Source organism: Mycteria americana, chromosome 2 (genome assembly GCF_035582795.1).
Source record: "Mycteria americana isolate JAX WOST 10 ecotype Jacksonville Zoo and Gardens chromosome 2, USCA_MyAme_1.0, whole genome shotgun sequence".
NCBI lineage: Eukaryota > Metazoa > Chordata > Aves > Ciconiiformes > Ciconiidae > Mycteria > Mycteria americana.
Window position 1 is genome coordinate 130,156,022 of NC_134366.1, and position 19,156 is coordinate 130,175,177.

General features: G+C 35.9%; 1 protein-coding gene across 12 annotated transcripts in view; it reads left to right on the plus strand.

Moving 5' to 3' along the window:
- Positions 1 to 19,156, plus strand: part of SNTG1 (syntrophin gamma 1) — a 348,105-nt gene that overhangs the window by 278,959 nt on the left and 49,990 nt on the right. For all 12 annotated transcript variants that reach the window (XM_075494642.1, XM_075494639.1, XM_075494638.1 and 9 more), the window contains 2 exons: positions 13,459 to 13,575; positions 18,063 to 18,134. In XM_075494642.1, coding sequence (XP_075350757.1) covers positions 13,459 to 13,575; positions 18,063 to 18,134 — 189 coding nt within the window. The remainder of the gene's footprint in view (positions 1 to 13,458; positions 13,576 to 18,062; positions 18,135 to 19,156) is intronic.

Consider the following 19,156-nt stretch of genomic DNA (forward strand, 5'->3'; position numbering starts at 1 on the left):
AGTCACTTGATGCGGTTAGTGGATAGCAATGCTTATATCCTAGGGCTGTATACCCTATAGCTCATGAGACGATGGAAGTAATTTGGGCACCCGCTGGAAATTCAGATGACAGAAAAGAGTGATTAGACCAGGTTCTTATTTAAATCTCAAACTATAAGTCTCAAGCTGTGTATCAAATCATTTCTGCATGTCCAGCAAATTCAGTTTTGCCTCAAGTATAGATTTCATCCTCATTTACATATTTTTCTCATTTATCTTCTCGTATTTTTTTCGAATACTGACTCATTAGTATAACAAGTATTAGTTAGCTAATTTTTTCTCTGCAATATTAATGTCACTCCCTGAAAATTGCTTTCAGTAAGGATAAGTTTTGCCTGACCAAATTTAGTGACCACATCCGTGTTAGATCTCTGTTCAGATTTTAGTTAATACAGGGATGAATGTACTGTATTCTCCACTAAAGGCTTAAATAGGGCAGATGAATGAGGGGAGTCTAAATGCCTTGCTCTATTGTAGACATTTAAAATTGAGTGAAATAAACAGACATGTCCCACAGCTCAATGATATTAAGTGGAATCCTAAACTGATAAACGGATAAACAAATGTTACTTATTTTCTGGTTCTGGAAGAAGAGTTACGAGCTGCTGTACGTATTTTAGTGACATTTCAAGGGTAGATTACAGAGAGGACTTAGGAATATGCGGGGAAGTGATGTGATGCCTAGCTGTTACCCATTTGGTTCCTGAAGAACGGAGAACCGTCAGGATAAGATCCAAAACAGCCAGGGTGTAGTGCTACCTCGGGCACCTCACAAGGACAAGTTTGGTAGCCCTTCCCTCTTCGTGGCTTAGGGGTCTGAGTCAAAGCTTCATTCATGTCCGGTTCAAAGCTCTGAATGCTTCCACAAAGACTCTTTCTAAGAAATTAATGGAAGCTCCTGCTCTAAATAAAAAAATAAATGAATACATATACTTTACGAAAGAATGCATTTATGCCTGGTTTTGGGTGACAGTCGTAGCTTAAAAGTATTCAACTGGTAAGTGGAGAGCTCGATCTACTGCTTTCCAGATTAAGGTGTTCTTACCAGGCCTTTCACCTTGCTTTACACTCCTCTCGGGTGTGAAATCAGGCTCTTTCTGATCCCACAGGTCTTGGGTGTCTTTCCACATAGTGCCATAGCTTCAACAGGAGCTGTATACCTCAGCTTTTAGCTTGATGGTTGGGTTAGAAGATGAAAGATTCAGGTTTGACACACTGACTTTGCGAGTGCTGTATTTGCTAGGTTGCCGTAATAAGGGCTTTCCCTTCAGCTGCTACTTTTTGCAACAACATGATCTTAACATTTTTTAATAAACCTGACCCTGCCTGTATACATCCAGGGTTCTTCCGAATCAGACCCGATCCCCAGCAGATTTAGGCAGAGGAATCATTGCTTTCTGATTTGTCATAAAGCTTGAACATGGACAAATACTTGCAGTTCTTCCCAGAAGCATAATTCTGTATCTATGATGAGGTCAGACAGTGAGAAACCACTGAATTTAAATAGCAATTGAAGGGATTGCTTTTCTTGCATCGTTTTATCCCTGTGTTCTATTTATATGCATGACATAATTAAATCCTGCTTTAAGTCTCTAAACATATTTGGATTTGATATTTTGCCACTTACACAAGAAATGGGATATGTAACATAAATAGGACAGTGAAAGGGATACCTGCAATTTAAAAGACAGATTTTTTTGGGAAGTTGGATATTTATGATGTCTGAGACTGCAAACATAAGTAGCAAATGTTAAACTAAGAAAGGGCCGGTTTTTATTCTAATAGAATAAATACTTGCATCTTTTTCGTGTATTTTATTGTTGAACAGGATTTTTAGCTACTATCCAAACAGGCCAACAAAGCAGGAGGACAGGAAGCAAATTTCAGCATCCTTGTTTAGAAATGGATGCCCTGAGTGATGCATATGTCCTGTACCTTTCTACTCTCTGACAAGTTCCTGAAAAGTGGTAACAAAGAGAGAAAATAAAAAAAGGAGAGAAAATGAGTCACCATATCCACAAAAGATATAGTTCATCTTTTTTTTACAGTTATACTTAGAAAGATTAAGTATGGAGAAAACTCCCCCCCCCGCCTCTAACCTCACCTTAAATCAGGAGTTGTTAGTATCCATAGCTTAACAGATAGGAATTTGTTCTGTCTGGCCATTTTGGAATTTTCATTGGAGGCTGAGGCTAGAAATAAAAATATTGCAAAGCTTTATTGTCATGTCCCTTTTATTGCATCAAGTGAGTGTAAAAGTTCCCAAGAATAACATTAATTTTAGTAGATTAGAACGAAGGTGCTCAGTAAGCCTATACACACATTATTCTGTGGGGAATTGTATCATCTAAATAAATTAATTGGAATCAATGAAGCATATACTTTAACTGTAGATCTTCTATTGAAGGAGCACATGGGACTCAAAAGACTTAAAGAAAGTATTTTTAATTACAGTTTACTTCAAGAGGAGAGGTGAATAAGCATTTCATTTTTTCCTCATTCACTTATTTTACATTTATGCAGATGATTGGTGCTTCATATCATACCCTATGAAAGGAAAAATATTTGGTGTCTTGAACTTCTAAGAACAGTGGCTAAACAGAATTCTGTGGACAATAGATGGTCATTGATCTTTTTCCTTTCATCACAATAATAGTCCATGGTACCGGTGATACAGTTGCTACCTGAATTTCAGAAAATAGTTGATGTGTAAAATAGTAAGAAGCAATTGACAATTTATGGGTTACCTACAAATGAAGAAGGAAAAAAACTCCAAGAAGTATTAATCACTGGAAATGTCTGAAGAAAAACTGACAATAAAATTGATGGAAAATGTCAAAAATGTAGTTAATTGCAAATGCAGAAACATCCCCTAGAAATTCATAATATGAAGACACTTTTTTGTCCTTTTAAACAATTAATTTCCTGGTAAGGAGACACAGTTTAGTAAGCAATATCTGTTATATATTTAGCACATTAGAGAACTTTTGCTTTCAATCTCACTATTTTGGGAAACAAAACTTATTAAGTCCATCCTATTTGATGACAGAGTAAATACGAATTTAACAGCGGCAAATAGATAAACTATTCTCAGGAGCTGAAAACTGGAAAAAATATTTATTTATTTATTTAATAATAAACTTTGTCCCTGCTGGAACATCTCTCAGTGATGCTGGGTTTAGAACCAAAAGAAGTCCACCTTTAGTTATGAAGAATGATTCTGGAAAATGGTGCAGGTTTGGAGAGGCAAAAGTGCCTGAAGCAGTAGATAGGCAATTCTGTGGCTGGGAAGTTCCAACCAAGGTCCAGACAGATGTCTGGCTTCTTTCTCTAAAACAGGTCTCTACCTGATGGCTCTGGTGATGTGTAAGTGCTGAATGTCCAGAGGCACTCAATCCAACTGGCATGCTCAGAGTACCCCCAAAGTCCAGCAGGATGAAGATACAACAGTATGCAGTTTCTAGCTCCTTTCTTTAAATATACAGACAGAAGTCATGCTGCTTCCCATTATTTCTTTAACAGCCTGCTGTTTACGGTACTTGCTTAATAGAAGCAATAGTCACTCATCACTGCAGCCTATTGCTCCACAGGCCTGCCCTAACGGCGGTAGGTGAGATAATATGGCAGCCTCTCCTTCCCCTCTTGCTGAAGTAGGCTGCCGTTCAAAACCAACCCCAGACAGTGGGAAAGGAGAGTATGCAAAAAGTATCCAGTCCTCTGAGACTATGCAAAAAGGCCTTGAAGAAAAGATGCTCTCTGTGAGAGGAGACACTTCTGGCAAAGTATTAATTATGAGTTTATATCCATCGATTGTTTAATAAAGTTCCTGTAGGTCACTGTCTGCTCTTCACAAGGCCTTGAACTATTCCATCAGGATCTCTCCTTCAGCCACACAGATGGCACCCACAGCTGACTTTTTATGTTGTCCTGTGGGTGAAGGAGCCTGCCTGTCCCTCTGTAGAGCTCTCTGTGGATACAGAGCCTCAGTGTCTAACACTGAAGTTAGAGCTTCATTCAGTACCCAGCCATAATTTTGGGGTATTAACATCCTTTATGGGTTGTATCCATCAGTTGTTCATGGTGGTAGGACACTTTGCATTAAAAAAAAAAATTATCTGAGTCGAAGAAAGCTCTGGTATTATTGCAAAATAATTGTTATCCAGTACTCCTTAAAGACTGAGCTTTTCCAATGAAACTACAAAATCCATGGAAATACTGAGAGATGTCAGAGACATGTATACTATTGACAGGCATCACCCCACTGTTGAAAAATAATTAAGTGCAACATGAGTTCAATAAATGTTATGAACTCTACTACTAAGTCCCTGCCAGAGGCCATTGGCATATGACCAGTGAAACATCCTTCAGGATAGCCTAGGTTCAATCTAAACACCAGGCAAATTAAAACAGGCTTTATTCTAACACAGCAAAAAAATTAAATTATTGTTAAAAACTAAGTTACAAAGAGGACCATGAAAACATTATTATGTAGAATATACTGAATATCATGTTCTTGATCTAATCATCCCCTAAGGTTTTTTTTCAACTCCTGAAGGAGGTATTTTAACAGTAGTTTTCCTCTACCTTGCTGTCTTTCAGAATGGGACTGCATTCTGGTTCTTTCTCAACCCAGTTGTATTTGGATACCACTGTTTGAAAATTAATATGTAAAGTGGTTCCAGAGTAGTCCCACGTCTTCTTCTTTCTTAGTAATTAATTTAGGAATAATTTTATTTACTGTAAGAGTGTGTGAGAATGCAAGTTATACATCATTACTTTAGTCCTTTACGTGCCAGCTTGTCCAGTGTTGTGTATCACTTGCCATCATGTTTCTGATTGCAGTAGTCATTAAGCTTTGAAGGATTTTATCTATATTATTATTTTTGAATCAGCTCTAATAATTGCTTCGTTATATGTATTTCTGTGAATATGAAACTTGGTTTCAAATGGTGTTTCAGCTTGTAATAGTGCAGTCCTTCCCTTGATGCTGTGAGTTCTTAGAAATTAGCAACTTTCCTTGAACCTTTACCAATTCCTTTACATAATAAAAAGAGTTACCTAATCACCAGCTGACCTTTCCTAGATCTTCTTTCTCGCAGCAAAATCATGTTGCTGGTAAGGAAGGAAAAAATACCATGTCACTACTCCTACTTCTTCAGTCACACTCTTCATTCAAAACAGTTCATTAACTGAACATGGATTATGAAAGCTGAAAACCAGTGGATTTATGCAGAAAACTTGACTGTACTTTTGAAAATAAAATTTCACCTATTGATGACTTTTTCTTCGTTCAGTTACATGCATTGACTTCTTAAAAAATGAATGAGTTGGTAAAAGGCAATGTAATTACAGTCTAAATTTATTCAAATATTTTGGGGGATTTTATTTATATTTATTATTCTGTGAGTATATAAATAGTAATTGTGTTCTCTGAGAGCCCTGAGAAAGCCTTAAAACACTTTAAGCTTGCAAAAGTCCTTTTCTTTTAATAATCAGATAGGACAGAAAATAATTGTTTCTCAGTATAAATAGCAAAAGAGATTTTCCAAACATTAATAGCTATTTTCATCAGTTTGTACGTATTGCCATTTAAATGACTAAGAATGGAAAGTGAAAATTTGGCTTTTTAATAGTCGTCACCCAGTAGCCATGAGTAGCATTATTCCATAGAATTTTGATGTTGGTTTCATCAGAGAATGAAGTACTTAAATATAATATTTTAAGTCTAAAAGGGCTATTGTATACTTACGTATATATCTACACTGCTAATTTTGTAAATAGTTCAAAGTTTAATCTCACAAAGGTATAAAAATACTTGTAAGTCAGGTCTTACGAAGTTATGATTACCAAAAAAGGGATTTCTGACAGATATGTTTATTTTGCTGTGCAAGCAGCAACACCAGAGACTTAAAAGACAGCTTTAAGTATACACTGAGTATTTGCAGTTTTATTCTGGCTTTGTGAGCACTTTGAAGTGTAAACATCTAATTCTATAGAAATGTAATTTTAATGTTATGCAAACTCAAAACTTACATTGCTAAAATATATTTCAAACAAGTCTAATCTATTGCCCATCATCGGTGTTTTCTGTATACTCGGACATTTGGGGTTCTCACACTTTTATGGTTACTTTCACCTTTGGATGGAGCTCAGTGAGCAGAAATTTAGCAGGCTTTCAGGATGTTAGCAAAGCAGCTACATGAGTAGTATGATCTCTCAGAGACAGCCAGATAGCCTACACTGCACTAGACCTGTCCGAGTTCTGCTTACCAGTCCTTTTCAGAGAAACAAAAAGTGCAAATCAAAACAATATCTGGAACCAGTCATTGAAATCTAATTGAAAACTACTCCTGGGGCAAGTTAAGAATGCTAATAAATGCTTTCATAAGTGATTCACTTGCACTGGTACCTGAGAAAGATGAATGTCAGTTGTTTGCTTGGTGGCACCATCAAAAGTCTGAAAGACACTGCCTAGTGACTTGTCATACTCTGATCCTTTTCTTCATTCAGCGTGTTTCAGTAGTCTAACCTGAGGTGACAAAGATGAATGTGACACATTGTTCATTGGAAAGGAGAGGCCATACCCTCCAGCTCGATTATCTGAATTTTTTTTTTTTGTTTGACCCATTTATATTTTAGAGCCTCAAAAATGTATTACATTTATACTGTGTACATTTAGAAGAGGAAAAAAAGAGACATTAATCAAAAGATAAGTCCTAAACATAGTCAAGCTACTAGGCTTTAGAATAGAAGATGTTTACTTTCTTGCTAGCTGAGTGTTGAGCTTTCTGTATTGCACTGTTATCTGTTTAAACCCTCAAAAACCCCAGAAATTTTATCCTGGGTTAAGATTGACAGCCCTTCTTTCTGCCTGCTTGTAAATTCAGTAGGTGAAAAATGGACAGGCAGGAATTCAAATATGACCATATACCAAAGATGTTTTTCCCAGTAAAAAAGCAGAATCCTACTTGTTGCAGTTACACAACAGCAAAAGGAGGTGGAATGATGACAGTGTGATATGTAGTAATTTTTTTAGTCAGGATGTGTGTGAGACCTGGTCATTATCAAAGAGTTTGCTGAGAGCCGCTCTGTTGACAGTGTCAGAGAAGGTCTGAAGCTTCTCAGGTCAGCTGTAAAATGCTGTGATGGCAGCGGGACTGAGTGTCCTCAGTGATAAATCTGGCAGCCAAATGAACCTGCTCAGGGATGTGCTAAATTGCTCTGAAGGTGAGTTATGTGGCAAGTAAACAAGAGAAGTGTCTACAAGAAGAAAGGAGGATCATTCAAGTGAGGAAGGCAGATCACTCTAGGTAACACAAGATATATTTTTTCGTCATCTAGCTACCATACCTATTAACCAGGAAAATGCTTAATTCAATCCCTTGTAAAATGCATGCATCCCTTGTGCAATCCAGGGGGTTTACCATATGCTGGCTAGCTACTCCAGTTGTTGATTTTTTTTTTTTAATTACCCACTCAATATCCTGCAAGCCAGGACTAGCATGAGCTATTTTTGGACTGATTCCTTCTAGTAATTTCACACACACCCCCCAAATTAATATAGATTAGTATCTAATACTGCAGTTTGCATCCAAATCTATCTTTGTAAAAACAGCTGCATAATGTCTTTCTTGGAAAAAGTCTTAACACAGGAATGCTGAACTTTCTAAATGCAAATCACCTCTATTAAAATGAACAGATTCAAATTGTAATGAATTTTAAATACACGTAATTGTTCATTGACTTGAGTAATTTAAGGGAGGCAAAAAAACCCCCAACTTTTAATGTTGACATTTTGACAAAGGCACACAGTTGCCCAATTAATGTTCAAATTGACTTTGTCTTTAGAAGAATTTATTTCAATGAACAGATACTTACAAGTCTTAAATAAGTAAAATGAGTGCTTTGAAATAAACTGTAGCTATTAACATGTAACATTGGATGAAAAACTGAATGGATGACACAATATGTTGCTCTGGATTAGTAGATTATAATAAGAAGAAGATTGTGAGAAACTTGGAAAAGCGAAGTACAGATCTTTACCCGTTCAGAAAGCTGTCCTGTAGCCACATGTAGCCATCAGTTTTCAAATCTGTGAAGGGAGTGAGGGCATGAGGCAGTCAATATAGTCCTGATTTCTAGCAAGACCTGGTAGATTTCTCATGGGATAGTGTTGGATGTAATGTAAACTGTAAGGCAGGTTTTCCAAACAGTTTCCAAACATTAACATGTTGGACAGATGTCTGCAGAGGTCCAGGCAAGTTTTGTTACCCTAAACAACTGTCTTCACCTGATTATGATATTGTATGCTAAGAAAGCAAATATACTCTGTTTTCAGTCTTTGATACCAGTTTTCAGTTATCTGGAGTGTAAGGGAAAAATCATCTTCCATAACTAAGAAGTATTTTCTGCTTTCTCTGGTACTGTTTACTTTAAGACCCCTAAATATTACCTTAATTTTTGTATGATCATTTAAAAAGCAGAACAGGACAAAAGCAAATGCAAAATCTATACTCAGCCTTGATCTGGTAACAAGATGACAACATGAGTTCTTACCCAGAAGGAGATTAAGCTATATGAGATGCAATAAATGTGTAATCTTATAATCTCCCATAATAATTTTATAATCTCCAATAATAAGTGAAATGCTTCAAGATCGAATAATCTATTAGTAGGTAGGTGGTTCAAAAATATGGAGGTGATCTTTGTCAGTGATAGCTCTAAAGCACATAGGATAGAAAGGAGGAGATATAACAGGAGAACTGAAGGGGGGAACTATTTTGCAAGCACTCATTTTCTGTTTTTATACATTCATAATTTTTCTTAATTCATGGAATCACAGAATGTTTGAAGTCATAAGGAACCTCTGGAGGTCATCTTGCCCAACCCCCTGTTCAAGCAAGATCATCTAAAGCAGGTTGCCCAGGACCATGTCCATCCACAATTCAAACCAAAAATAGTTCATTTCTAAACTTTGAAGTTCAGAAATAAAAGTCAAAGGGGATATTTGCCACAGCTGTTCCTTTGCTATTAATAATTTCATGGCATAATTTTCTAGAAAATACTGACCATTACTGATGCTTATTTGTCACAAAACATAATGAAGCAAATAAAGCTTCAAATTATTTTAAATCTAATCTGAAGCATGTAAAATATCCTTTTATTGCCATTTGCCTTCTATTTCTTTGAGATTATTTTTCATGTGCAGACTGCCTTGTTTTAGTGGACTTTGTGAAGAAGATAGAAAATAACTCACAGGAATTAAAACAAACAATTATGGAAAGATTACCAGGCTTTTCACAAACCTGAAAAATAGGATAGGAGACATTTTGACTATATTTGCAATAGAGAAACTTTTTTCTAGCATTCATTCAAAATTGTATATGATTAGTTCTTCTGTTGACTTTGAAGAAAAATTCTTACTCAGCATAAAATCATAAGCCTTTTAAATACAGGACTGTTTTTGCCGATTGCATTACGATCACGCTTTTTGTTCCATTTTAGTGTGGTTTTATTGTTTTTCTGCTAGCAATTGACTATAATGAATTTTGAGACTATCATATAGAGAAAACGATATTAAAACCAGGGTAGAGAGCATTATCTGAGTTCCTCATCCTTCATCATTTTTCCCCTGTGTTGTCTGACATATTCATTTGTCTTCTGACTCCATGTTTATCCTGTTGCCCTACAGCACTGTTTCACATAATATGAGTATGAGACTTCCAAGACAAAAAGCTGTCAGTGCATCTGTTCTGATCTTTGAATCGCCTCACTCATTTACTGTCACATACATTTTACATTTCATTTTGGAGAAATTTTCTTGTATTTTTATCTTACTGTTCTTCCTAAAATATAATAAAATTTGTGTAAAAACTCTGGAGAAGTCTCTCTGAAAGTCAAAGCTTTTTAAGTCACTTCAGCAATATGTTGGACTGATACAAAATTGACAATTTATGGCAATTTATCTTGCTTGATTAGGATGTACGTATGATGTAAGTACATACTAAATTAGGAGATTATAGATTTTTGACTGAAGAAAGTGTCCTGTTTCATTTATCATTTAGATATAGATTTTTTTAAACTCTACACAATTTAACTCATAAACCATAATAGCTTATTGAATCTTTGTTACTGAACCAGCAGCCACTAAGTTAACTAATTTGTGTCACCATTTGATTTTGAAGAATGAGCTGCTTCAGGTAAGTTAGAAACCAGGACTGCAAAAATTATCTTTTAAGTGGAATGTTATGACAAATAAAATCTGTTTTCCCCACCACTGCCACCTTTGTTGATAATGGTCAGCAGTTTACAGGGACTCAAAAAAACTTTTCTAAGATTAAAAAACTAACCTGGCTTTTAAATTTATAAAGGGGCATGCTATGAACTGTCTATTTGTGATTCACATTTATTTCCATTCATCATGTGTCTGTGGCTGTAAACATTTCTTTTCAGATAGAATCTCATGAAATTCCATATTTTGGGCCAAGTCCACATGTACAGCATTAAGATATGTTCCAAAACTCACAAGTCAAATTTCATATTCATCCACTATTTCAATACATATATACACATGAACTATTCATTTGGAAAGTTAAGATCCCTTTTCAAATAAATAATTTTCTTGAAGTTGTTCTTCAAGTCTTTTAGAAGTCAAAATGTTTACCAGTAACATAAATGTCTCAAGAATGTGGCCTCTATTTTATCTCATAAGTGAAAAGTTTTCAACAGTTTCTCAGCTTTATTATGTAAAATTTACAACATTTTATCTAACTTCACATGTTCAGTGTGTTTAGATAAACTGAGACCGCTTTAGGAACACATAAATAAAATAGTTATCAAGTATATGTTCAGTTTTGCCCTGTTTTCCAGAATCTAGCCCATGCTATTTTAATCCACACATGTGAACATGCACATGCACTCAAACAACTTTGTAGGTGTTCCTAATTATAATCATACAGCTTTTGCTTAACAGTTGTTCTGTGTGTTTAATAGTAGGTATTTAGTCTGAAGGAGAAATGCCTTTTTGTTAATAAAACCTTGGTACAGCAGGTTGTCTGAAAAATCAATCTAATTTCTCCTCATGATCTACAGAGGCAAGGGAGAAATATTTAAAGGAGCAATTGCCTTAAATTTCATGACTGCTTTAGTATTAAAGCAATCAAATGTGAAATATCGATACATCTGCACAGCATGAGTGACTGTATCCTGTTATTCTGATGAATAGTAGAAGTAGAAATGAGGAATGTGAAAAAGAAAAACGCTAACTGAAAACGGATTGCATACGGTGCTACAGTGATATTAAATATCATCAGGCAAGATGATATCTTACTGTGTGTCCGACTTTAATGAAACAAATCAAGAGAGAACCAAATCAATTCAGTTTAATTAATTTAAAAGCATAGATGTCTCAATTCCTAGAAATTAGAGATCATTCATTCCCTTTCAGTTACAGAGAGGAAAATGTACCAAACTTCTGCACATAGTAGTACAATTTTTTATACTACTTTTACTCTTCTGTGTAGCCCCTCTCAGTCACTGAGCTCTACAGATTCCTACCAAGTCAGAGTGATGGGGATCCATACTTATCCTGCATTGGATAACATACAAACCAGCAGAAATTAGGGAAATCTGAATAAACATTGAATTGAAGTAATTTAAAACTTCTCTTACTGTACCTGTCAGTTGGGTTTTTTTCTGACTATTTCTTTGTTCAGGAATGAATGAGATTTCAGAGAACATGGCTTTTTACTTATTGCATGACAATATAGTGTTGAGCACTCTGCTTGATTCTTGAGTATGGTGGTACAGCTCTGTCTTCTTTTTGAGTTTTATAAACTTGTTTAATCACCAAACCAGCAGATACTTAAACACATGTTATTCATTGGACCCAAGACTATATTACAGTATTAGTGTGTGCTATTGGCAAAAGAATTAAATGTTGAGGTTTCACCGTAAGTGTTAGAGGAATGGACCTTCTCCCTGTCTCTTTTTATAGACCATAAAATATCTAATAAACTGTGATGGAGGGTAGTAGTGTAGATTTCATACATGGGGATTTGAAAAAGCCATTCATTTCCAGTGTGTTACAATACAATCCAATAGAGAAAAAGAAGGGGGGGGGAGGTGGGAACCAAGACCCCCCCCCCCATTTATTTTAATATATATTCCATGAAGAACTTTTAATGAAAATCCTCTTCCCAACAGTAATGAAATAAACTTGTATAAATCACTTTTTTAAAAGTATATGACATACAAAATCTCAAAGGATAAAACATGCAGTACAAACATTCATTTTAGGTACATTTATACCATTGGTAAACTTACTAACTCGTTGACTGTTAATATGATGGTAGTTATTTCTTCCTAAACTGTTTTCCTTACATTTTCATTACTGACATTTAAGACAGAGAATGCCCCATGCCTACTTAATGTAGAAATCTGTTTCACAAAGAGATTTAAAAATAGATCTATTCCATTAGCAGCACTGTATGAAATATGGGTTGATCTATTTTCCATAGCAGTAGTGTACCAGTGCACACTGGAAATTGTATTTTATTACTAATGGCATGGTTATAAATCAGAAGTTGCATGATGTGTCTACTCCCTGCTCAGATGTTCTCCAGAAGTTGGCATATTGGTGACTCATACTCTGTTACTCTTTAAGGATTCGATATTAAATTACTCAAACTTAATGGATGGATAGGTAGGGAATTAGATCCTAAAATGGGTTTGAATAAGTTCTAGTTCATACATCTATGTCAGAAGATCTGCAAGTAGTGGTAAGAGTCGACGGTATTCTGGTTACTTCTTAGCTGTAGATGAAGTCTGTTCAAAATAGTGTCTGAAAACAGTCTGTTAGTTTGTTATTCCTAAGCAAGGAGGTTCAAAACTCCTACATAGGGATTTTAAGAGGGAAAAAAAATAAGCTTGTCATTATTTGGAAATAAAATTTCTAAGATCATATTGTTTAATGCATAATTGTGAACTTGTATGTAGAGACTGTATCTACATTGCAGTGTAACAACAGTTACTTGATTTCGTATTCCTGCCTAGTGGTTCCTTACACTTCAGCTGCATTAAGTTTCTCTGACATGATCTGTCAGCAAATATGTGGAATTACTTCAGGGAGCTTTTAATGAGATAATAGACCTTTAACATCCACTGAGTATGTGGTTTAGCTTTTTTGTTGTTGCTAGTACAATAAATATTTGTTCTGATGTTTTTGGATTTTCATAACAGGCATTCTTTATATAAGTACGTGATTGTAAGTGAACTGCCCATGCACCATATTGTGTCAATGGTTCAAGGTTTGTACCTATGTAAAATTTGACAGACATCAGCTTACTTGCATGAAATATTTGCAATTCATTTGAAGAAAGTGTCTGAGGAATTTTTCAACACTATTGATTTTTCTGTCAGATAGTCTACATGGGCTGGACGGAAGAACGGGAACAAGACTCCCTTCAGGATCGAATGTACACACCAAAGTTTCTAGCACTGAGGGGATCTTCCCTGTATAAATTTATAGCACCTCCAGTAAGTATATTTCTCATGCTTAGTGGGAATAAATGTTATTAAATAAAACAATTTCATGTAATATGTACAAAGCTTTCACAATGAGATATCACTCATTGAGCTAACAGGATTGCAACTTACAGCACTGAAAAGTTCCAGGGTATGTGGTATAGAAGTGATAGAAAATAGCTGTTCATCAGCTGATTGGGCATCTGACAAGAATTTCTTTTCCCCCACTTAGCTGAGCACTTAGAAAAATACAAAAGAAATCCACTTGTGCTAAAAGGGGGCTTTTAATTTTCCTTTGGCAGGCAGAACAAGCCTGAAGCAAGATGGTTAGATTTAGACTGAACTATCATTCTAGTTAAACTGCTGATATTTGGGGAAATATCAAAGCTTTTTGCATGCTGTGGAAATGGCAATATCTCTGTATTTAGATTTCATCTTTAATGTAACTTTTATGCTGCTTGGGAGCACCAAAAGAAAGGTAGGGAAGCAAATGAAATTGTTCAGGTTAAATATATTAATTGGAATCTGACTGGAAACACTGGGCAAAATTTTAGCTGTTGTCTCATACTCAGCAATTTACTTTCACAGTTTTATGGTACATCTAAACTGCAGTAAACAGAGATATCCTCTAGCTAACTTTTAAGCCAGTAGCTAAGGAGCCAGTAGCAGTCCCGTACCAGTAGCACGGAGTCATATGGAGTCATTTGTTCTGTTCATTGCATGACCTTTCTGACTGCTGCTAAACTCTGTGTTGCCAGATCCAGTCTGTAGCTCCTTCCTGCCTGAATCATAGAATCAGAATAGTTTGGGTTGGAAGGGAGCTTTAAAGGTCATCAAGTCCACCCCCCCTGCAATAAGCAGGGACATCTTCAACTAGATCAGGTTGCTCAGAGCCCCATCCAACCTGACCTTGAATGTTTCCAGGGATGGGGCATCTACCACTTCTCTGGGCAACCTGTTCCTGAGGTAGTTCAAAGCCAGCTTGCAAGTCTTTACATCATTCATCAGTCACTATCCATGTTTGTTTAGCAAAGTGTTTAAGAACACGTGAAAGACATGAAGAATGGAAGTAAGTATGAACTGAAAACTTTGTGTGTTCAGTGTTGGTACACTAGTGCACTGGTATGGAAGTTTGGCTGTCCCATGGCTAGTAATGGCAGTTTGGCTTTTGTTGGTGCATATTTTTCAGGATCAGATTAAAATGTCAGATTATGCTGCCAAGCACCTTAATTCAAAAGCAGCTCTCCTGGCTTTGGCAGACCTACCCGAGCATTTGCTGCCCATCAAACAAAGCCACCTCCATTCTAGACACTAGACAGAAGCAGAAACAATGCTGAGAGCTCCCGTTCAATACAAAAGAGGAAGATTATTCTTTTGTAAGCACTGTGGAAGGAACTACAAGCCTCTTTACAGAGGATTCAGTCATAAGTTTCCAGGAGTAATATGCTGCTGGTGGGTAAACAGGTAATGGGTGATGATTAATGGGTGTGGGAGGAACATGTTCGTAATAGGGCTGTGAACCACGGTGATGTGAGGACAATTTTGGCAAGCTGCTGCTGTATGAGACAAGCCACCGATCCTTGAAGTCTTTATAGGTCTTGTTTTAGCTGAGCTGCAAGCACAACATGGTTTTGTTTTGCCAGATTCTGGTTCTTATTCTAAAATAGAAAGACAGTTCAAACATAAAGAAAAATATTTTCTCTCCATGGGGTAGGAAGGAAGCAGAATGACAAACACGTCCTTTTTAAAGGACAGAGGAAGAGTTCCTATAGAGCTACCTTAAAAACATGTAATGTATGTAATAATTGAACACTTATATGCCCAGCAAAATTATCTTCTTATCAAAGACTGCAGTAAGCCTTCTAAAAGGACTTCTAAAATCCTATTTTCTATACACAAACTTTTACACATACAGTTATGTTTGCTATCTTGCAGGTATATGTGTTCATCTCTTCCAGGGATTATGAAAGGTGATGAACAAACTTTCAATGCTGCAGCTTCAGAGCTTCTATTTATGAGATGTGTAAAGTGTATTTATAAGAATAAAACCAGTTTTAATTATATTTGCAGTGTAAACTCCTTGGATTAAGTCGTTTTCTGAACAGAGATGTACTGCCAACTTTTTAACCAGGAAATCAAATGAAAGTACTTCCCTGGTCTCTGCCAAAGTCTAACACATTAGAGAAGCATGTTTCTAAACAGTGTATATCAGCGGCCTCCCCCTGCCTCTTTTCTGCCTCTTTTTTTATCCGTTTCGTCAATAGTACTTCAACTTTCCATGCTCAGATAAATGAGCAGTTCTAACATATCTTATTTGCATTTTGAAAGCTTTAAACAAAATTACTTTTTTTCTTTTTATGTTATTTCCTGGTACATTTTCTCCTTTAGAATTATTAAGTGTGTCAAGTCTGGTGGGTTTCACTTTCTTACAGTTTATAGTTGGAAATCTCAGAGAGAATGGACTTTAATTGAGAAAGAGCTGCTAACACCTTTTCTCTTGCTACTCAAGCTTTTAAATTAAAATATTAAAAGTGAACAGAGCCAGCAATTTCTATGGGTGTCTTAATTCTACAGTTGCTTTTGCTTTGCACATATCTTTATATGAGAGTTTTGTTTTGACCTCAAAAGAAATCCCTTTAGAAGTACAAACAAAAGCAGAAAACCAGGGGAGAAGGGGGAGCTCTGATATTTTTCCCCAAGGTATGGAGCCTACAGTAAGCTTTTAAACATAGGCTCCAAATGCCTTTGTGCTTCAGCAGCAACAGTAACTACTTTTCCTGATGGGGCAATATGACTTCAGCTCGTGTGGCTGGTGTTTTGGGCTCAGTGGAGCTGTAGCAAGACTCCTCTCCCCATTTCTCTGTTCATGGTGAGAAAGTTAATATTTTGTCCACAGTAGAAAGAGCAGCTTTTTTTTTTTTCCTTTCTTTCTTTCCTTGCCAAAAGCATTTTACATGTTGTTCATCACATCTCTGAATAGCTTCTTAAAACTCAGGCATAAAGATTGTATATTTCCAATATTTCTCTACCTCCTCATTCTATATCAAACAATTTGTTGACTCTCAGTATTTAGTCATTCCCTTCCTTAGAAATCTGTCTTAATACCCATACTTCAATAAGATAGTGAAAACTGAGTTTAAGGATGACTGCAAATAAATAAAATTCTAATAGAAGAGGAACTATGACACTGTATTTTTGAACTTTTCATTCCTGACTGTGATTTCCTCAAAGGAGTTTCAATTACAATTGCGTTTATACCTAAAAATTAGTTAGGGATAGAATTTTCTCATACAACACCAAAATAATTTTGATCAAGAAAGTGTTATACCAAGGCTCCAAACCCATAGATGCTTCTCAGCCATGTTGTGTCTATTAATGATTGTTTTCTCTTTAGATAAAAGATAAATTGGTCTCATATAATATTTTCTTTTATATGCTGTGGATACCACTTTATGATGCATTTTTCAAAGAAGAAAATATTCTTGAATCTTGAAAACCAAATAAACCTCTGTCTTCATCAGCCTCTTCATCTTACCTAATAATTGTAAAGATACGACTGCCTGCCTTTGGAGCTGGGCCACTGTTCAACACTTCTTGCCATTAAGATTTTTTTTTTTTCCCATATATAGCCTCAATTTTCATTCTATTTTGTGTGTTCTTGTCTTTTGAGACTGTGAATAATTCTCCTCTTTCCTTCTCGCAGTTTTCTTGGAAAGTTATTTATAGATTGCTGTGATATCGCCTTGACTCTTCCCTTACTGAATATATTCATCTATCCCTTTCTGTCTTATTTAAGTCTTAACCCTTACCCTTGCATGATTTTATTGAACTCTTTTATTGACACAATTTTCTGCAAAATAGTTGCTTAAAATTCATACTGTTAAAAGCAATTGTCAAATCCTAAGACAAAGAGGAGAAATAGACTATTCTTCAAATCTTAGTTTGTTAGAATTTAGGAGTAGATTAATCTTGCTTAGGAAAAAAAAATGCATATTTGCCTCTGTTGTTTCTTGTTAGTTTTTCCCCTGGATTTCAAGGCATGTGGCGTAAGTGTCTGGGACATTGCGAGGTTGGAGAATTTGGTTTTATGGATTTGCAAACAACGTAGGTGACGGGGAGCAAATGGTGGCATGCAGTTACTAGGAGGGAAGTGGTGAAAAACATACCTTCTTATAGTCAAGGCTCTGTGAGAGGAATTCAAGGGCTGCATCCTCTCAGGATCTCAATGCAACCCCCACCAGTTCCCGGGGAAGCCTCATCATTCAGCATAGAGCACAAGGAGACAGGTAGGGCAGCTCCTAAGCACTGCCTGGATGGAACAGTCTGGTCCCTGGTAGTTATTACTCAGAGACAGTGCTTGGTCTTTCTGTATACATTATACTGGATGTTAATAGTTTAGGGATAGATTTTAATTTTTTTTATTAAACTTAATTCTTGAAATAAACAAAAATAACTTACTTTCTTTTCCTGTTTGTTTTGTTTGTTTTCTTTTTTCCAAGGTCACAACCTGGGATTGGACACGAGCTGAGAAAACGTTTTCAGTTTATGAGATAATGTGCAAAATTCTCAAGGTATGATGAGAAAGGATAAAATAAATTACCACTTTGTCAGACCAGTTGAGAAGCCACAACATAACACTGCAGCTGGAAACTGCATGTGACCACCTTGCAGAAAGAGATCATTTTTTTTCCCTTTGAAGTCAATGTCAGAAGTCCTGGTGTCAGTAGATACAGAGCCAAACCCGAAGGCATAGCAAAATTAGAAATAAACTGATTTTGACTAGGAAAATATTTTATGTCTCCATAATGCTGTATGGGTTTTGTAGCTTTACTTTAATGTCACATTTAACCAGTATAACATTTATTTTTCTAATTGAGAAGCTAAAGAAATAGCAATCAATTTGGTTGCTTTCAAGTATGTTGATGCAACTAACAGTGGCTGCAGTGTAAGATTTCACTAAGACTAAAAGCAGGGTCCTTAAAATATGCAATACCATTCTGAAAACTTTTGTCTTATGTTTTCCAGTTTCTTCAGTTTGCCTTAACTGTAATAAAAGGGAAGAGATAATGAAATATGTTTAGAAAGTTAAAGCTATGAGTAGCAAATTGAATAGGGACATTATTGTACATGGTATTTAATTTTTAATTCTGAATTAATTCAGAATTAATATATATGGTCTTCCCTCTGTTTTAAAAACAGTGAAAAGCAGTTTTCCAGATGCTCAGAATTTTGTATCTAAAACATGAGGAGAGGAAAAGGAGGTGAAAAAGAGATGAAAAAAATTAGTCACTTTCCATTCATCTGAAGTGCTTTCCTGTGTATGTTGGTTGGGGGTTTTGGGGTCAAAATTATGTAAAAGGTAATTTGGTCTTTTCTGAAGTTTCATCTAGGCAGAGATAGAGTATCAAAAAGAAGTATGAAAAATCATATTTTTAAAAAGTGTTTCCCATTGGGAAGACCTTATACTGACATACAGTTGCACTTCATGATCTTAAAGGTCGTTTTCAACCTAAACGATGCTATGATTCTATACGTGGTACATGTCATAGTTTTTGTAGGTCACATAGGTGCACTATACTTTCCTTAGGGAGGC